General features: G+C 53.6%; 1 protein-coding gene and 1 long non-coding RNA gene across 2 annotated transcripts in view; one reads left to right on the top strand and one right to left on the bottom strand.

Moving 5' to 3' along the window:
- SPAG17 (sperm associated antigen 17) overlaps window positions 1-10,300 on the bottom strand; it is a 354,514-nt gene extending 344,214 nt beyond the window's left edge. The window contains exon 1 of the mRNA XM_090053742.1: window positions 10,173-10,300. Within this exon, the coding sequence (XP_089909868.1) occupies window positions 10,173-10,283 (111 nt within the window). The 5' untranslated portion in view covers window positions 10,284-10,300. The remainder of the gene's footprint in view (window positions 1-10,172) is intronic.
- Window positions 10,301-10,342: 42 nt separating this feature from the next.
- On the top strand, window positions 10,343-16,352 carry LOC149873961 (uncharacterized). Its single transcript, XR_016443185.1, has 2 exons — window positions 10,343-11,323; window positions 11,949-16,352. It is a non-coding gene; the product is annotated as an uncharacterized LOC149873961 (long non-coding RNA).
- The last annotated feature ends 1,276 nt before the right edge of the window (window positions 16,353-17,628 follow it).

Here is a 17,628-nt window from a genome sequence, read left to right as displayed (position 1 = left end):
ACCCTACCCACAGCCCCACCAAGTCCACCTCCTGGTCAACCTCTTCCTGGCCATGTACTTGACTAGGAAGGAGGCTCTGGCTGGGAAGGTGCCCAGAGACTGCGGGGTCACTTTCCTCCCACTTTTCCATGCACGTTTCTGGGCAGAGCACCAGTAGGTGACGTCCACCAGCTCCTTGGATGCCTTTGAGGACCAGTGGTTGCGGCCCAGGGGGCTCTGCTTGGTGTCCCCCCTCGGGTGCACTTATTTTCACATTTGACTCTTTGACCCGCATAACACTCCTATCCTGTTTTTTGCCTTTGCTGTCCCAAGAGTTCTGTTGTATCTTTCACCCATTGGCCCCACATAGTAGGGGCTATTAGTTAGCCAGGTGAGCTCAGGAGCTTCTAGGGAGAAGATGGCCAGGCCCTTTTCTGCCTCTGGCTACTGCTATCTGCTGGCTTGTTTTCAGAGCTTTTAGGAAGTCAGTTGGCCGCATCCCTTCTTGCCTTAGCCTGATGCTGCTGCTGTTGTTGCTCCCCCATGGGGGGGCAGTCCTCTGCTGCACGCTGCTGCCCCACCTCAGGGAGGGGCCCATTGCATTGCACCGCAGCCCAGCACCACACCCCAGCTTCTGCACCGCTGTTCTGGCCTGCTGCCCAGTCTGCCACCAAGCCACAACTGGGGGACAGCCTGGGGAAGGAGCCTGCACTGCCTGTAGGTCCCTCCTCCCCCCACCACCAGAGCCTAAAGGTGCCTTGCCTGCCCAAGCTGCCTTGGAAAGCCACCCCCACCTTCACCTCCATTTCCACCAGAAGCACACCCTGAGTGGCTGAACTGGAGAGCTCTCATCATCACTGCTGCTGTTGCTTCTGCTGGTGTCATTGTTTTTGCTGTTGCCCCCTCTCAGGAGAAAGGGAGATTACCTGCTGCACTACCTTGTACCACCTGACACCACACCTGCACTGGATTACTTCCTAGTTGACTGAATGCTCCTGCCCTCCCCAACAGCTACCTCACTACATCTGATCCTTCTTTGTCTTCCTGCCTACTGTGCTGTTGCTGAGCACCTGTCTGGAGGCCTGAGGGGCCTCTGAACAGATCTTCAACAAACAAAGCCCCACCACCGCTCTAGCCATCTTTTACTTTTGCCTCAGCAGCCTTCCCTGTGTGTTCCTGCCCTTGTGTGGCAAGTCCTGTGGTCTACTCCCCCTGCCCTGGTGTTTGTTGTGTGGCTGAGAAAGCCAGCTCAAGTTTCCCCAACACTTGTAGCTCAGTGAGCTTCAGCTCCCTTCCTCCCTACCCTGCTTCTCCCCCACAACCCCAGCCTGCCCCTACTAGACTCACCAGCCCCATGAGATATTTTGTTTTTCTTTACTATCTTCCCTGCCCTCATGTGAAACAATGCCAGGGCAGGAACCTTCTTGGGAGACAGATGCCCCCACAGAGCTTCCTGCAGCCCCCACTATGGGGGCAGATCCCAGCCAAGCCCCCAAGAGGATGCATGCGCCTGCAGCCTCCACCCCATAGCCAGAGTCCGAACAACCTCCTCCGGGGGTGGAGAAACCTGTAACCTCTGCTGCAGGGGCAGGTGGGACTTGGATAGGGAGTCAACAGGGCTGGGGGTCTCCCCAGTCAGATCCCCCCCCCAGAGGGGCTCCCAAGCCCATCATCAGGGACCAAGGGCAAGGGCAGTGGGAAGGGCTCCTCTTCAGCCTCCTCCACAGCTGGGGGTAGGAAGGGCAAGGGGCCTGACCCAAAGCCTAGACCACCAGTGCCTGAGGGGACCAGGTGTGCCAGACCAACCAGCGCACCCACTCAGCCTGTCCCTGGCCCTAGCCCCAGCCCCACCAACACAGCCTCCCAGCATGGGATCCACAGCTATGCACAGGCAGCTGCAGGGAGACCCGAAGCCAGGGAACCTGGACTCTCCACTGCCAGCCCTCCCAGCTTGGGTGGCAGGGCTCCCTTTCCAGCAGTCACACGCAGGCACGAGGTGAAGTGCCAACTGCTCAAGTGGGAGAACCTGCACTTTAAGAACTGGGTGCAGGCCCTGGCTCGGGTAGTGGAGGGCCCCCAAGATCGTGGTGGCCTTCAGGTTTTATGGGAAGGGGGTCTTTTTTCCTTGCCTCGAAGGCCGCTGCAATAAAGGTGATGGAGAGAGGGATTGTGGTGGAGGACAAATACATCCCCCATGAGCCTCTAGAAAAGCTGGGGACCATGGTGGTTCTCAGCTCCATCCCACCCTATATCCCCAATTGGGCCCTGCTCTCCCCAGTGGTGGCCCTTTCACTTGGGTGCTGAAACCCCAGCCTCCGCCACGTGCTCTTTCCATAACTAGCTTATGATCCAGTTGGCAGCAGGAGCACAGCTGGAGGCTGAGGGGTGCCTGGCAATTCCTTATCAGAGGGCCCCAGTGAGGATTTCCTATACACTGGGGGACCTGTGGTGCTTCCGGTGCTGCGCCCTGGGGCACTTCATCATGAGTGCCCCATGAGCCAGGAGGAAAGGGCATCTGCAGGTCCCACTGGCAAGAGGGGTGCCCCTACCACCGGCTCCCCCGCCCCCCAGACCTCCTGGCACCCCAGCCACAACTAAAAGCCTCCTTGTGAGCTCAGGGGACCCTGCCCCCCCAACCAAGTTTAGCAGAGTCCCAGGGCGGGCAGCAGCAACCAGGGAGAGAGACGGACCAGGGCCCCCTTGCCCTTAGTCATGCACCCATCATGGCTGCCCCACCTCACCAACCCTCATCTTCTACCGGAGCAGTCCACCTGAGGACCACCCCATAACTGAGGGGGTGCAGGTCCCCCCGGGCATAGAGGCAAGAGGATGTCCTGGGCGCAGCTGGAGCCCTCTGACATGGAGGACTCCTCTCCCCCTACCAATACCACCACATGGGGGAAGAAGCGGCCCAGCCTCCAGGGGCCTCCCCCGCTGCACCTGATACCCACCCTCAAAAAAGATCAAATGGGTGATCCCTGTGGAGGAGGCTTTCATGCTGCTAGATAGTCCTGAACAGGAGCCTATGGAGGAAGCCCCTCATTCTGCTGACCAGGGCCTACCCTCTGAAATCACAGGCGCTGAGGCTGAGGCCTACCAAAAGGAAGGCCCAGCAATGGAGTCTCCTCCCTGTGATGATCTGGGGGATACAGAGGCCCTGGGGCTCACTCCGGTGAGTCCTGTGGGAGGAGGTTCCGCTTTCCGAGGACCCCAAGGCAGATTCTGAAGGCACCCCAGTGCCTAGCGGGTCTTTTCCCTCCCCCTCCCTCATCTCCAGCCTGCCCCATAATCCTGCACCAGAGCGGGTTGCGGTGGGGTCCCCTAATCAACAGGCTGATCTTGTCAGGGATCCTGCACAAACCCCTTGAGGCTCCAACTCTACCGCACCATCTTATGAAGGAGCCCCACCCCCACCCTTATCCCCACCCCTGTCCAAAGGGGCTGCAGAGTTTTCCCAATCCCAACCAGAGTCCAGGTTCTTAAAGGACTGAGGGATTCAGATGGTGCCTGAGGAGCCCACTGAGCCCCAGGACCAGGAGGAGGACGCCCAAGAACCAGCAGGTTCCATGAAGCCTGCAGACCTCTCAGTCCCAGTGGTCCCCAGGGATGAGCTACTTGCATTTCTTGACCGTGACTACACCTGCCAGTCCGCCAGCAAGGTACAGCTAGCCTTGGACTGCTGGGGAGATTTTGACAGCATCCTTGCCACTGAGAGGGTGCTGGCAGGGGAAGGCAATGGGCCCAAAAGCTGCAATGCCTGGATCTATAGGCAGGCCCACAGTTTCATAGATGCCCTCTATACATATGGGAGGGCGCTATGCAAACTGGCAGGCCTGAAACCAGGCATTGAGATGCATGAGGCCCCTGCAGAACCATCTACTCAACCCTACTCTCAGAGAGAGAGAAAGAGTAATAGATTGGATGAAGTGAGTGAAAGGCGTGTTAGAAATATTATTGAAAATGCATTATCAATAGTGTTGTTAGAACAGCACAGCTGCCAGCTCTCCCTGGTGGGAGGGGGAGGTTGGAGGAGAAGCTACTAAGGGCTCTTTGTATTAAGGTATCACTCTCTCTTTGTTTTGCAAATTTACTATCTCTTTGTTACAGTAAAGCATATACTCCTTAGCGTTCTCATGCAGATAAGAGTAAATTGCAATTTTTAATGGTCCTGGCCTTGGGGTAGAAAAGGTTTGAACTTTTTGTAACCTAAAGTACTTTCTGAGCAGGCGCAATTAGCTAATGCATATAAGCCTATCCGCCCCGCATACTTAAGTAGTTAATTATAATGCACATGCGACGGATGACGTGACGTCATTTCATATATGTTTGTATGAACCGGAAATGAGATGTAAGAGTTCCTGCTTCTGCACACGTGCTCAGGAGAGAGGGGATAAAAGCCAGCTGAGAGTTGTCCTCAGCGGTTGGAGTGATCCTTTGTTTCCGCTCCAACCCTATTTGCAAATATATACCTTTTGTGTTCCTAATGGAGTGTGTCTGAGACTGAGAGTTCTTCGCCTCCCGAGAAACGAACCGCAGCCATTTCTGCAACAGGCGGAAGACGAGCGGGACCACAGTGTGGAGCTGGGATTCCTCTCATCTCTGGAAATCATCCATCGCTGAGGCTGCCTTGAGTCAGGAAGGAGTCAGCTCCTGACAATTCCCCATCAAATGCACGACAGTGCTACAGTAGCAGCTCCCCTGGTTCCAATGCAAGTATCACCCCTCTTGGGTGGGACTGGATAGTGGCTATCAGTGTCCTGAAACCCTGTAAATGATCAGTAACCCACACAGAAGTAGGTAAGTTTTGGGTAGTGGGTTGAAGGAGAAATGGAGCCGAATGCCCGCAGAGCCTTCAATAAAATAAATCTTTCTCTGAATCTCTCTGGTCTTTAACAAAGTTCAGATTTATAGAATTTTCACTGTGTGTTTATACTTTGTAATTAATTTTACTGTTTGTCCCAAAGTGTGTTAATTAATAAACCATTTTATTCACGTACCTTAAGCAGTTCTCTTAGTGATTATTAATTTAAACTAGTGATAGATACCGACAGGGTGAAGAACCACCATACCTTTCTGGGGAGAAATTCAAGAGGAAGCAGCTGTTTGGGCCTGCTTTATAAATTGGTTTAAAAGAGTGATTTCTCACCCCCCTTCCCAACAGTGGGGACTTGAATGTCACCCTAGACATGTGAGACCGGTTGGGCACGGAGTGGAACCATGCCACTGTGGGCGTCCTTGGGGGGATCCTGACAGAGTACTCCCTGGTGGACATCTGGCATGCCTGTCACCCTACCGACCTCCCTGCCTTCACCTATGTGAGGGTGGAGGAGGTGCAGGCATGCCACTCGCGGTTGGAATGGGTTTATATCTCTTTGCCGCACTTTGCCCAGGCCCACTCCTCTGGCATCCAGCCAACCCCTTTCAGTGCTCACCACATTGTCTGGGCCCAGGCCATGCTAGGGCCTGGGCATCTGGGGTTGGCCTACTGGGATTTCAATGACAGTCTGCTGGAGGATGTGGGCTTCAGGGAAACCTTTCAGGAGTGCTAGCTAGCCTGACAGGAGCAATAGGCAGCTTTCCCCTCTGCTAGGAGATGGTGGGATGCGGGGAGGTGTGTATCTGGCTTTTTTGTGGCAGCTATGCTCGGGGGCACACCCAGGAGAGGGAGGTGGCCCCGGCAGAAGCTCAAGCAGGAAGTGCTAGAGCTGGAGAGGTGCTTGGCCACTGACCCAACCAACCTGTCCCTCTGTGGAGAGTGTTGGGAGAGGCGGGAAGAGCTTCAGGCTCTAGACAACCACTGCGTCTGCGATGCATTTATCCGCTCATGCATCCAGCTCCTTCAGGAGATGAACCATGGCTCCCGCTTCTTCTATGCCCTGGAGAGGAGGCAGGGGACCAAGAAGTACATCACCTGCCTTGTGGCAGGTGATGGCACCCCCCTCATGGATCCAGATGAGATGCACCAGTGCAGGCCTTCTATGAAGAGTTCTTCTCCCTGGATCTCACTGACGCTGAAGTCTGTCAAACCCTGTGGGAGGGACTCCCTCAGGTCAGTGTGGGCGACTGGGACTGGCTCGAAGCTCCTCATGCTCTGGTTGAGTTTTTGGTTGCCCTCTGCCTGACACGCAGTGCCCTGTTGCCAGGCATCAACAGGCTGACTGTGAAGTTCTACCGGGCCTTTTGGGACATCCTCAGCTTGGATCTTGCTGCAGTCTGGGCCAAATCCAAAGCAAGTTGGGAGCTCCCCCTGTTGTGCTGAAGGGCCGTGCTGACCCTCCTGCTGAAGAAGGGTGATCCCTGCAACCTGAGGAACTGGCATCATGTGTTCCTCTTCTGCATAGACTACAACACGGCAGTGAAGGCCATATCACTGCGCCTGTGGTCTGTGCTGATGGACGTGATCCATCTCAACCAGATGTACACGGTGCCCAGACATTCCATCTTCAATAACCTGTACCTGGTTTGGGACCTCCTGGAGTTAGCACGTCAGAAGTGCCTGTCTTTTGCCCTCCTATCCCTGGACCAGGAGAAGGCGTTTGACAGAGTGGATCACAGGAACCTCACTGGCACACTGTGGGCCTTTGGCTTTGGGTCCCGCTTTGTGCGGGCTCTCCAGGTACTGTACACCTCTGCAGAGTGTTTGGTCAAGTTCAACTGGACCCTGATGGAACCCACCCCAGTCAGGAGAGGGGTGTGTCAAGGCTGCCCACTGTCAGGCCAGCTGTACGTCTTGGCACTGGAGCCCATCCTCATTCTCTTGTAGAAGCGGGTGGCGGGGTTGATGCTCTGGGAGCCAGCGGTGCAGGTGGTACTGTCAGTGTATGCTGACAATGTACTCCTTGTGGTCCAGGACTCAGGTGACCTGGCACAGGTGGAGGCCTGCCAGGCATTGTACTTGGCGGCCTCCTCTGCCCGGGTCAACTGGGTGAAAAGCTTTGGCCTGATGGCAGGTGGGCTCACTTCCACCTGTGCTCCGGAGGATCCACTGGAGCATGGGCTTGTTGCTCTACTTGGGGGTCTACCTGTCCCCCACAGATCCCTCCCTGCTGGAGAACTGACACCAGCTGGAGGCAAGGGTGGTCGGGTGGCTCCAGGCATGGGCAGGGCTTCTGAGGTGTCTCTCCCTGCGTGGGAGAGTGCTGGTGCTGAACCAGCCAGTCCATGCTCTGGCACTGCTTTACACACCCTGCCTGTGCCCCCTGAGGTCCTGGTGGGACTCCAGAGATGGGTGCTGAAGTTTTTCTGGGCAGGGTGGCACTAGGTTGCTGCAGAGATCCTGAGCCTTCCCTTGTGGGAGGGCAGCCAGGATCTGGTATTTTGCCTGCAGCGATTGCTATACGGTGTCAGTAGCCACGCGGCATGGGGCCACCTGGGGCACGCTTTCATCTGCCACTTCCAGGGGCTCCAATACGACTAACAACTCCTCAGCTTGCGGGGCTTCTCCCTGCAAGACCAGCAAGGGCTGCCAGATTTCTACCAGGACCTCCTCCAGGCCTGGAAGCTGGTCTCTGCTTCCCAGTCCCCTGCAACAGTTGCCCAGGGTGCCGACCTGCTCGTCGAGCCCCTCCTCTGGAACCCCCAGCTGGAGATGCCGACGACAGAGGTGCCAAGGTTTCAACAGAGGTTAATCCTGGCTGGTATCACCCGTATTGGAGACCTCCTGGACTACCATGGGCAGGAGTGGGTAGACCCCACTGCACTGTCCCGGCACATGGGTCTACCCACGACACTTGCAACCTGCCGTCTGGTCCAGGAGATGAAATCTGCCATACCTCCTGATGTCCTTGCCTTTGTTAACCAGGTCCTACGTGGCGGTGGTCCCTGCCCTGCCGTGTCCTCCAGCACACCAGAGTTTGTCATGGGGCTGGCATCTCACCCAGCTTCATGGAGTTCCCCACTGCACCACCTGAGCCAGCTGGAGGACAGCAGACCAGTCCGTTTTTCCACCGTCCATCGCTACCACCTCTACATGCTTGTGCACCACACCATCCATCATGATGCCCTTGTGTCTTGCCCAGACACCAAGTGGTGGGACCTGCTTGGCGAGGGCGTGGCTGGGACACCCCAGTGGCTGAATCTGTACTCCACCCTCATCCCACGAGCCACTGGGGGCCTCAGCTGGTGGTTCCTCCATGGAACCGTCGCCACCGGCATGTATGTGGCAAGCTTCCTGGACACCCTGGTCTCCTGCTCCTCTCTGGGCAGCAGGAAACCCTGGCACACATGACCCTCGAGTGCACCAGGCTGCAGCCCCTCCACCTCCACCTAGGAGGTAAGGAAAGGGAGGGGGAAGAGGGGGAGGGGACTGCTCTGATATTGACTATGACTGTTTGGCTGCCTGAGATGCTGCTGATGCTACTGTGCTGCTTACTAATTTATTATCTGTTGTCATTTAAATTAGTGGACTGGGCTGAGGCTGGGGCACACTACCGAATCGTGTAGAGGCCCCACCACCAGTGAGGGCGCGCCTTAACACACACACACACGCGCGCGCACACACACGCACATGCACAGAGTCAAGTCACGAGTTTTGCTTGTCAGCAGCTTGAGGTGCAGTTTCCCAGAAACCCCTGCACCATCTCCTTGAAACCTAGCAGGCTTCATGGCCTCAGCAGGGGCTACCATGCCTATTGTTTCCAATCCCCTTTTCCTTCACACTTACAAGTGGTACGAGTTTTGCTTTCAAGACTTTGAAGTTCAGTTTCCCAGAAAACCCTATACCTATCTATGCAGGCTTGGCAGGCTCCATGCCCTGAGAAGCGTCTACCATCCCCGCTGTTTTCATTCAAATCTGCCAAAAAATGACAAAGTTATAGGTAGTTTCCTGCTTCCCCATTATAGCCTATGGGTGAAATGTCGAAACAATGTTGAAAGAGTGACACAGTTTCAATGAAACGAAACAGAACAGTGCTTTCAAAACTAAACAAAACTCTAAACAAAACACTGTTCCGTCAAAACAGCGAAACAGAAATCAAAATGAAACGGTGCTGTTTCACACAGCCCTAACTGTAAAGAGAACTCACTAGCTCTGATTATCATTGGATTCATGTTGTAGGACCCTTTGCTCCTGCTTTGCAGAAACTGGAGAGTGTACAGTGAACATGATGAGGGACTACAACAAGAGAAAGTATGGCTTTGTGGTTACTGCTAGTCTAGTAATGGTTATTGGACAGTTGTACAGGAAACAAGTTTATAGATGGGCTTTGCAAAATTTCAGTGGATAGCATCCGTATCACAGTAGCCACTGCAGTAGCACAAGAATCACTAACTGGCCTTCTTATGTCTCATTAGCAGGTTCAGAACAAAGAAGGTCAGAGACCAAATAAGCAAAATGGTGGATTTCAATCTTGTGGAGCTGCTTCTACTCTAAAAAGTAATTGTGTTTGATTTTGGATGAAATACCCAATACTAAAAACACTCTTTTAAAGTATGTACATAAAAGAGACCTTAGCATCCACACAATTTACTGGCAAATTGTTGGGCTACTTTTAGAATGGCCTGTTTTATTTTAAAGTCCTTACAACTATCAAAGCTACTTGTGCTTCAGAAAAGGTCACTCAAGGGGGCCACATCAGTGACCCAAGGAACAGAAAAGCCAAATTCATTTGTCCAACTTGCAAAAGCAGCGCTAGGCAAACGCATGCGAGGCAAATATTACTGTTTGCTACACTGAGGCAGTAGTTCAAAGTCAAATTCTTTCTGTCAAATTAAGATTTACTGGACTGACATTGCTCTCATGCAGCTGGGTAACCTAAATATGCTTTTAGCCTTTCACACACTCTAAAAAGAAAGTAATGAAAGGGGGAAAGCGCCTTTTAACTACGTCCTCTCAAGTAGGAAAATTATAGCTGCTCATTTTCGACGCCACAGTTAAAGCTATGTCAGCGCCTCCATCAAAGTTGGCCCTGCACCAACCGCCTGACAGTAGTTCGCTCCCAGCTGAACCTTGGCGCGTTGCCGGGCACCGAGCGCAGGGGACGACGCTAGGCGGCTAGGCAGGTACAACACGCGCGAGGCCGCGGCCGAGCTTGTGAAGCGGCTTGACTGCGGCCCGTCGGCCTCACGACCCAGGCGCACGCGGCCCCGCCGCCCTTCGTCCTACGGCGAAACGTGGCGTCTGCGCCCCCGTGAGGCCCCTCCGCGCCTGACGGCGCTGCAGCAGTCGCCCCGCCCGCCCGCCCCGGCCCGGTCACCTCCTCCAAGCGGGCGGACACCAGCGCGGTCTCCCAGGTCCTAGCGGCGGCCCCGGCCCCGGCCCCGGCTCCGGGGGAGCCGCCCCCGCTCTTGGGCCGCTTCGGAGCCATGGAGCAGCCTAGCAGCACCCGCGCGTCCCGACCCGCGCCGCCGTCTCCGTAGCAACCGGGCCTCTTCCGGCCACGCCGTCTCCATGGCAACGGCCCACGATGCCGGCCAGGAGGCGGGGCGGGGCGGGGCGGGGCAGAGGCACCAACGAGGGACGCTCGCCCCGAGCACAGGAGTCGCGCGGCCAGAGCCTGTTCCCCGCTGCCGTGTCGTCCTTCTCCCGCGCCCCCCGCGGCTTCATTGTAGGTGGTGCTAGTAGGGCCCCGGCCTAGCGCGCCCTCCGGCCTCGGGGTTATGGCCTCAGCTCCGCGGAGACAGGAGGAGTTGTGCGGAGCGGCGTCTTCGCGTCGCAGCTCCTTGTTGTCAGCCACCTAACCCTGCGGGGCTGCCCCCCGGGACTCGTGCCTGGCTGGGCGAACACCCCACCTCGCTCTCAGGCAGATGGCTGGGAGCTCGCTGCTCGTACCCGGCCCCGTTCTCCCGGGGGGAGGGTGTTACCGGTCCAAATAAAAACGGCTAGTTCAGAAACAGCAGCCAGGGTGTCTACCTTCCAGTTGAGCAATTGCAAATCTTAACAATGATAAATCTAAGCAATGGTGCTGCATCAGTTCAATACACAGAGTTTTGGCTCTTTTCTCCTGCTCCAGGACAAGGCCTTCCTTTATAATAGTTTCATAGGGATTCATTCCTGTTTTGCTTTGGGAATAGGAATCAGGAATTTTGGCAATAACAAGTTGGTGTTTGTGGTTGTATGAGATGATTTGGATAGAGCACAGGGTTGGACTAGAGCAGCATTTCTTAACCCACTGGTTGCAACCCAAAAGTGGGTCACAAGAATTTTTTAAAGGGCCATGAGCAAGTCCCAGAAAAATGTGGGAAAGCACAGGTTTCTGCTTGGAGGCTGGCAGCATTCCAGCCTGCAGGGAGCTGCTTAGGCAATTGGAGGCAGTGGGTGCACGCTGATCTGTGCACACACACACACGCACGTGGTCAGCATGCAGCCAGGCAGGGTCTTGGGAGCAGCCCCAGCAGCTGGATGCAGGTAAGTGTATGGGGAGCATGGAGTGGAGATCCAGGGCTTGGGCAGGGCGGCCAGGAGATGCTGTTTGGGGGGGCCATACCAAGGTCGTGGGACGGGGGGTACTACAGGCCTTCCCTCCTCCTCCTCCTAGCCTGTACTGGGGACCAGACTTACTCTACTGCCATCTGCATGAGGCGGAGCTGCCTCAGCCTTCACGTTCCAGCTTGAGTGGGATGGGTGAAGCTGGGGGACCCGCTCTGGCAGGGCTGGGGGCAGGTGGCTGTGAGTTAGAAGTGAGGGGCACCAGCATAGCGCAGTAGGGCAGGGGGCTGTGGGTCAGGAGAGAAGAGCACCCACAGGGCCAGGGCCCTGTGAGTTAGGATTGAGAGGCACCAGCAGGGCCAGAGAGCTGTGGCTTGGGAGTGAGGGGCAGTGGTAGGGCCAGGGGGCTGTGTGTCAGGAGTGACAGACACCAGCAGGGCCAGGGGGCTGTGGGTCAGGACTGGCTATTGCTCTTTACAAGTGGGTCCCAGCACAAAAACGGTTGAGAACAACTGGACTAGATGACCCCTGGAGGTGCCTTCCAGCCTACACTTTTCTATGACTCTGACTCTGACTCTATAATTGCCTTCCTCCACTGTCACAGCTCCCTGAAGACCACCAGGGTGATGTTTACCTCAGCATCTAACTTCAGAGCATTTTGCTAAGGCTGGAGCCAGGACAGAGCTGAATTTGGAGGCAAACAGTGACACGCTGTGCATTATCATGTGACTTGCAAGTGAAATTTTGAATCCAAATGGCTGCTGGCAGCCAGATTCCTGGAAGCCTTGGTATGTATGGGAAGGAGAGTTGAAGGACTGAGCTCATGCAGCAGTCCTGGAGCATGACTTCAACCTGGTTGCCTGCTGCGTGGTGACTTGGAGGTCTGCACAGGTGTGGGCAGTCAGACCCACTCCCAGGCCTAAATCACACTCCAAATATTACCATATGTTCTTGCTGCAGTGGGATTAGAGGGGGGAGAGGAAGACAGAGTTAGGAGAAAGTAGGAGAGCTGCCAAGATAAAGAATTTGTTACAGAGGAGTCATGTCGTGATCTCACACTAGAGATGAGTGAAATATTTTGTGTGATTTAACATTCTGTGAAAATACCCCAAACCACATGCAGCCCCTCCTTCTGCACAACTGGCTGACTTGCTCAGAACCTCTATTTTTTATTATAATTTCATAGAGGTCTTTAAAAACCTGTTCTTTGGAACATTATTGATTTAGTATGTACTTCATTCTGGGAGGGTGTTTGATCTACTGTGTTCTGTATGAAAGGCCTTTGATTGTGCGCTTGTAGGATTATAGGGTGTGCTAGGGGCAGTGAATTTTCTTGTATTTTGCCCTCCCATTGTATAACCAAAACAAAACTTTTGCTTGTGTCTGGGAACATACTTGGGGAGCTGAAAAGAAGTCTCTACTGTTTTTATCAACACAAGTAAACATTTTCCTCACCCCATTTCATGTCACCCTTTTTGAGGTTTTCTTTTGTTGGTAGACGCAGAGAAGTCCATGCAAAGTGTAGTAATCAATGTGTGCATCAGCAGCTGAACATAACTGTAGGGGCATTTCAAAATACAACAAAATCAATATTCCTGCATTTTGATTACAGTTCTATATAGAGTAGGGGTGGGAAAAATGCGGCCCATGGGCCGGATGTGGCTCGCCAGGCCATTCTATCCGTCCCACAGGGCCCCTAAAAAGTTTAGAAAATTAATATTTATCTGCCCCAGCTACCTGTCATGCGGCTCTCGATGGCTTGCCAAAACTCAGTAAGCAGCCCTCTACCCAAAATACTTGCCTGCCCCTGATATAGAGAGACCGCTGTTTGTTCTTGATGTGTCAGGAATAAGGTGCATTGGCAAAGCAGGACTGAGACATGGGAACAAGTTGACATATATAGTGTGATTTTTCAGGTCCATAGGTTGCCACGTAATACCCATCTTTTGTTCTGTGCTTCTAAATCCAGGCCCTTATTATAAGTATGTTAAACCTAACAATCTTTACAATGCAAATAAACAGTACCATAGTGAAGATGCCTGCCCGAGTTTATAAAATCTTGAAACAAAGCCTCAAAAGGTGTGAACAAGGTCATTTAGTAATATCTACTGTGTGTTCACTGAAGCATAATGATGAGAATTGGAAAAAAACCCTGGTTACCTATCCTGTTGAGTATTATTTTAGCAAATATAGCCAACTAAGGTGCTATTGATTATTGCTCAATATGGAGAGAGATACAGAGTCGAGAGGAAGCAGATTATTGGGGAATGAGGTTGCTACTGGTAGGTATTATAGGATTTGAGGCCTTTCTTGCCTAGTGTCTTACCCCCTTGCAGCGTCAGGGTGAGATCTCAAAAACAGTATTACCTGCATGTTCTGGTCGGTCATTCCCTGTTGCCTGTCACTTCTTGATGTTTTTCTTGGGAGACAGTCCTGTAAGTATCCTGTGCAATGGCAGATGGACAGGGAAGGGGGCCATGGCCCCTGGGCACCGGCCAGTGGGGGGCCACTGGCCAGGCCCTTCAGAGTTTTTATCACACAACATGACTTTAAATATTTCTATGAAAGATGGGGGGGGGAGGGGATCACTGTGTACGTCACTGATCCTGTGTGATCTCTCTCGTTTGGTTTCTTTATGGGGCTGCAACCTCCCCTTTACCACTCCCTTACCACATCCAGGGCCGGAACTAGCATCGTTGTCTCAGTTCACTTTGCCCAGATAATATGTTCTCATCTAAGCTGCTCGTTGCTTGTTAAAAGAGCTGCTCCCCATTCGTTGGCTTGCCTTCAGCCGTTCCTTGGCTTGAGCTAATGTCCCCATAACTAAACTTGTTGCAGCTTGGTGTAATATAGTCCTTTATAACAGTAACTTAGGAAAACTAGCTTAAAGTTCAGTTGGCCAGCCTTTGCTAGCCTCTTGTGGCCACTGGATTCTCACTACACTAAATTCTGGGGCTCTTCAGTGTCTCGCTGTGCCCTTTATTCTGATCAGGCCCTCTTTGTGTGTTGGCCACTGCTCCCAGCCTTGATGTTGTCAGAGGTTTTGCACCCCACCCTGTTTCTAAGGCCTCAGTCTGCCACCAGGACTGCTCTCGCCCCAGCAACTCCATCCTGGGCTTCGACCTGTCTCAGGGCTGAATGGATTTTCCCTGTCAGGCCTCATCGCTGCCCGGCTCCTGCCCCTTTATTCCCCATTGTTGGTTCCAATGCTGCCTGTCCTGTTTTGGCTCTGGCCCCTCTTCCAGTCTTCTCTTAACAGAGGCGCACAACTGGCTCCACTCCTTGAGTGAGTCACATGCAGCTTCCCAGCTCTGCCTGGTCTCCATAGACCTTGTTTTCCCTGACAGCGACCCTTGCTGGCTGCCTACTGGCTCACTGTTCTCTCCCCAGGTTTCTCCCTGGCCCCACCCTTTCAGTGAGCCATTCTCTAGCTTTCTTCCTTGGCTTCCCTGTGTTTTCTTGCTGCTTCTCAGGTCTTCCTCACATGACAAAACCTTTTCGACCTGCTGGTTGCTCAGGCCCCACTCACTTTGCTCTCCAAGCTGCAGGCTCAGGCAACTGTGATATTGCCTGCGTCCTTCTCTTTGCGGTGCAAAAAGGGGACACTGGGGAAAAACAGTCTCTTCCCCACTTCACAGAGGTGTTCATTGAGAATGACTGCCACTCCTTCCCAAAAGAGGGAGAGAAATAGGACATTGTCTTGTGTGGGAATCCTCAATTTCCTCATAGATTTCAAAACACCAAGCTGCCTCCCAGAATGTCAAGAACCTGGGGCTGCCTATACAAGTCCTGGTTTGCATTCTAATTAGAATACGTCAGAGCAGACTCAATTAATTGCAGACTCTAATTAGCACGTTCCAGCGTGCCCTCACCATCACATGTATAAACCCCTATGCATTTAAAAAGGCTGCTGGGACATTTTATCTTTTAGATAAAGCATCTGTAGCAAACCCCCCAGGTTTTTCTTTTTTTTTTTTAGACTTAAAAATGTACTCCCTCTCCTTCTGCAACCATTTCTGACTTTCTGTCTGCCCTCTCTATCCCTGATAAGTGATTACAAGTAGTACTAGGTAAGCTAAGTTCTTATACTCCCTTATAGTAACAAGTCCCTTTTATATTTTAAATAGTGTTCTATTATGTTTGTATTGACTTTTACTGTCTGTATTGAATTTATATGATTTAGGCCTATGTCTGTAAAGTAATGTCAAGTTTCCATTTTGTATGTCAAGCCTCTGTCTTGTGTTCTCTGCCCCGGTGTAACCTATGTTGTAACTGTGACTCATGTCTAACCAGTCTCCTGTAAATTGGTTCCTGAATGAATGGGAATATATGAGGGGTCTTGAGGTACAATGGTAGCAGGCCTCTACTAAATGACCAGTAATGACAGGACCATCAACCCAAGGATCCGACCATTGCCTTGCATTGACTCACCCAGGAACCATAGACCTCACCCAGGAACAGAACAGAAATCTAGTATTTGGAAGACAAAGACCCTACAGAAACCAGCAGCCCCACCATTGTGTCCTACCAGACAATGAGGACACCTGGATCTGTGTGAATGCATCTGAGCAGGACTGTGCTTGCCTGGACATGTCCCTCCCATAGGAGACACAGGTAGCCCACCCCTATAAAAGGGGTGGTAGAGTGTGAACTCCTTGGAACGCCCTCTCCATTTGGACCAGCACTGCACCACGCCACCTATCCACCCAGAGGCTCTGCCAGAGATCCCTCTGGACAACACCTTGCTGGAGAAGACCCTGACTGGCCATCGAGGATCAACTCACAGCTGAGGATAGGTAGCTATTACCCACCTTCCTTCCCCAAGCAAAGGACCTGGCCTCTGTCCCCACACACTTTAACTTCATTCTCTCCACCAAGCCTTTTTCTCTCCTGGTACCATTGTGTGGGTGCGTGTGTGAGTGCTTGTGTGTGTGGGTAGGAACTAATAACTTGTTGAGCTGTATAGTATACCTTCCTGTTTAATAAAAACTGATATTTTTGACCCCGAGTTGGTTTCTGTTTTACTTCAGGCTCCTAACTAAATCCCTGTCTCTCTGACCTCCCTCTGGGCTTTGTTCCTCTCTGCAACCTCTATTTCCCCTGGATCTGACTTTTTCTCAATCTCCACTGACCTCCCAGCCCTGCTCTTTGGTCTCTCAGCTCTAACCCCTACTCAGTTCCCCATCTCTGCCTCCCTCTTTCTCCTCCCTGGCCTCCTGGCTTTCCGTTTTGCATCTCGCCACCTTTGCCTTCTCCCCAATCCCTGTCTCTCTGCAGCCTCTCCCTGATCTTCCTTGTCTCTCTCTGTTCCCTATTTGCATCCCGCTGCCATTGCCTTCCTGCTGACCTCTCCATTCCTGCTTGTGTCTCTCTCTTTGCCTCTACCTTCTCCCTGATCCCTGTCTCTCTCAGCCTTCTCTCCCCGATCTCTCTTTGTGCCCTGCTGCCCTGTCTCTCTCCATTTCCTGCTTGTGCCTCATCACCTCTGCTGTCTTTCCCTGATCTTCCCTGTCTCCCTGATCATTCTCCCCACTGCACTCTGCCGGGTATGCTTTCTCTCCATGATCTTCCCTGTCTCTCCTCCTCTCTCCATTCCTGTTTGTGTCTGCCTTCTCTCCCCAATCTTTCCTGCCTCCCTCTCAGTTCTCCAGCTTCCCGGGCTCCAGCTCCACCCTCAGCCTCTGCCCCTCAGCCCCTCTCCAGCTCCCAGCATCCGTGGCTGCCCCACAGAGCCCCATCCAGCTCCCAGAACCCGCTGCCTTTCCCAGTACGCGGAGCCCCTCTCCGGCTCCTGGCACTCGCAGCCACTACCCCAAGCCTTTCCTGGTACTCAGAGCCCCACTCTGGCTCCCAGCACCCGCTGCTGTTACCCCGCAGCCTTTCCCCAGTGCCCAAAGCCCTGATTTGGCTCCTGGCACCTGGAGCCTCTCCTGGCACCCCTGCAGCTTTCCCCTGACCCACCGCTGCTCCCCTGTAACCTTTCCCGGTACCCAGAGCCCCTCTTCAGCTCCCAGCACCTGGAGCCCCTCTCCAGCACCCACAGCAGCTCCTGGCACCCCCGCAGTTTTCCCACTTCCCTGTAGCCCCTCTCCGGCACCCACAGCACCCACGACTCCCCCCACTGCTCCCCGACCCAGCCTCCAGCTCTCCCGCAGCTCCCCCGGTTCCCCCCAGTCCCAGTTTCCCTCTCCCCACATACCTTTTGGCTCCCCCACAGCTCTGGCTCCAGTCTCTGTGCCAGCTTCTCCTAGGATTGCTCCTCTGCTCTGCCACTTTTCAGCTTT

The sequence above is a fragment of the Crocodylus siamensis genome, chromosome 1, assembly GCF_052110815.1.
Source record: "Crocodylus siamensis isolate JL-2025a chromosome 1, ASM5211081v1, whole genome shotgun sequence".
NCBI classification, from domain to species: Eukaryota; Metazoa; Chordata; order Crocodylia; family Crocodylidae; genus Crocodylus; species Crocodylus siamensis.
The sequence above is the reverse complement of the archived record's forward strand: the minus strand, read 5'-3'. Positions and strand labels throughout refer to the sequence as shown.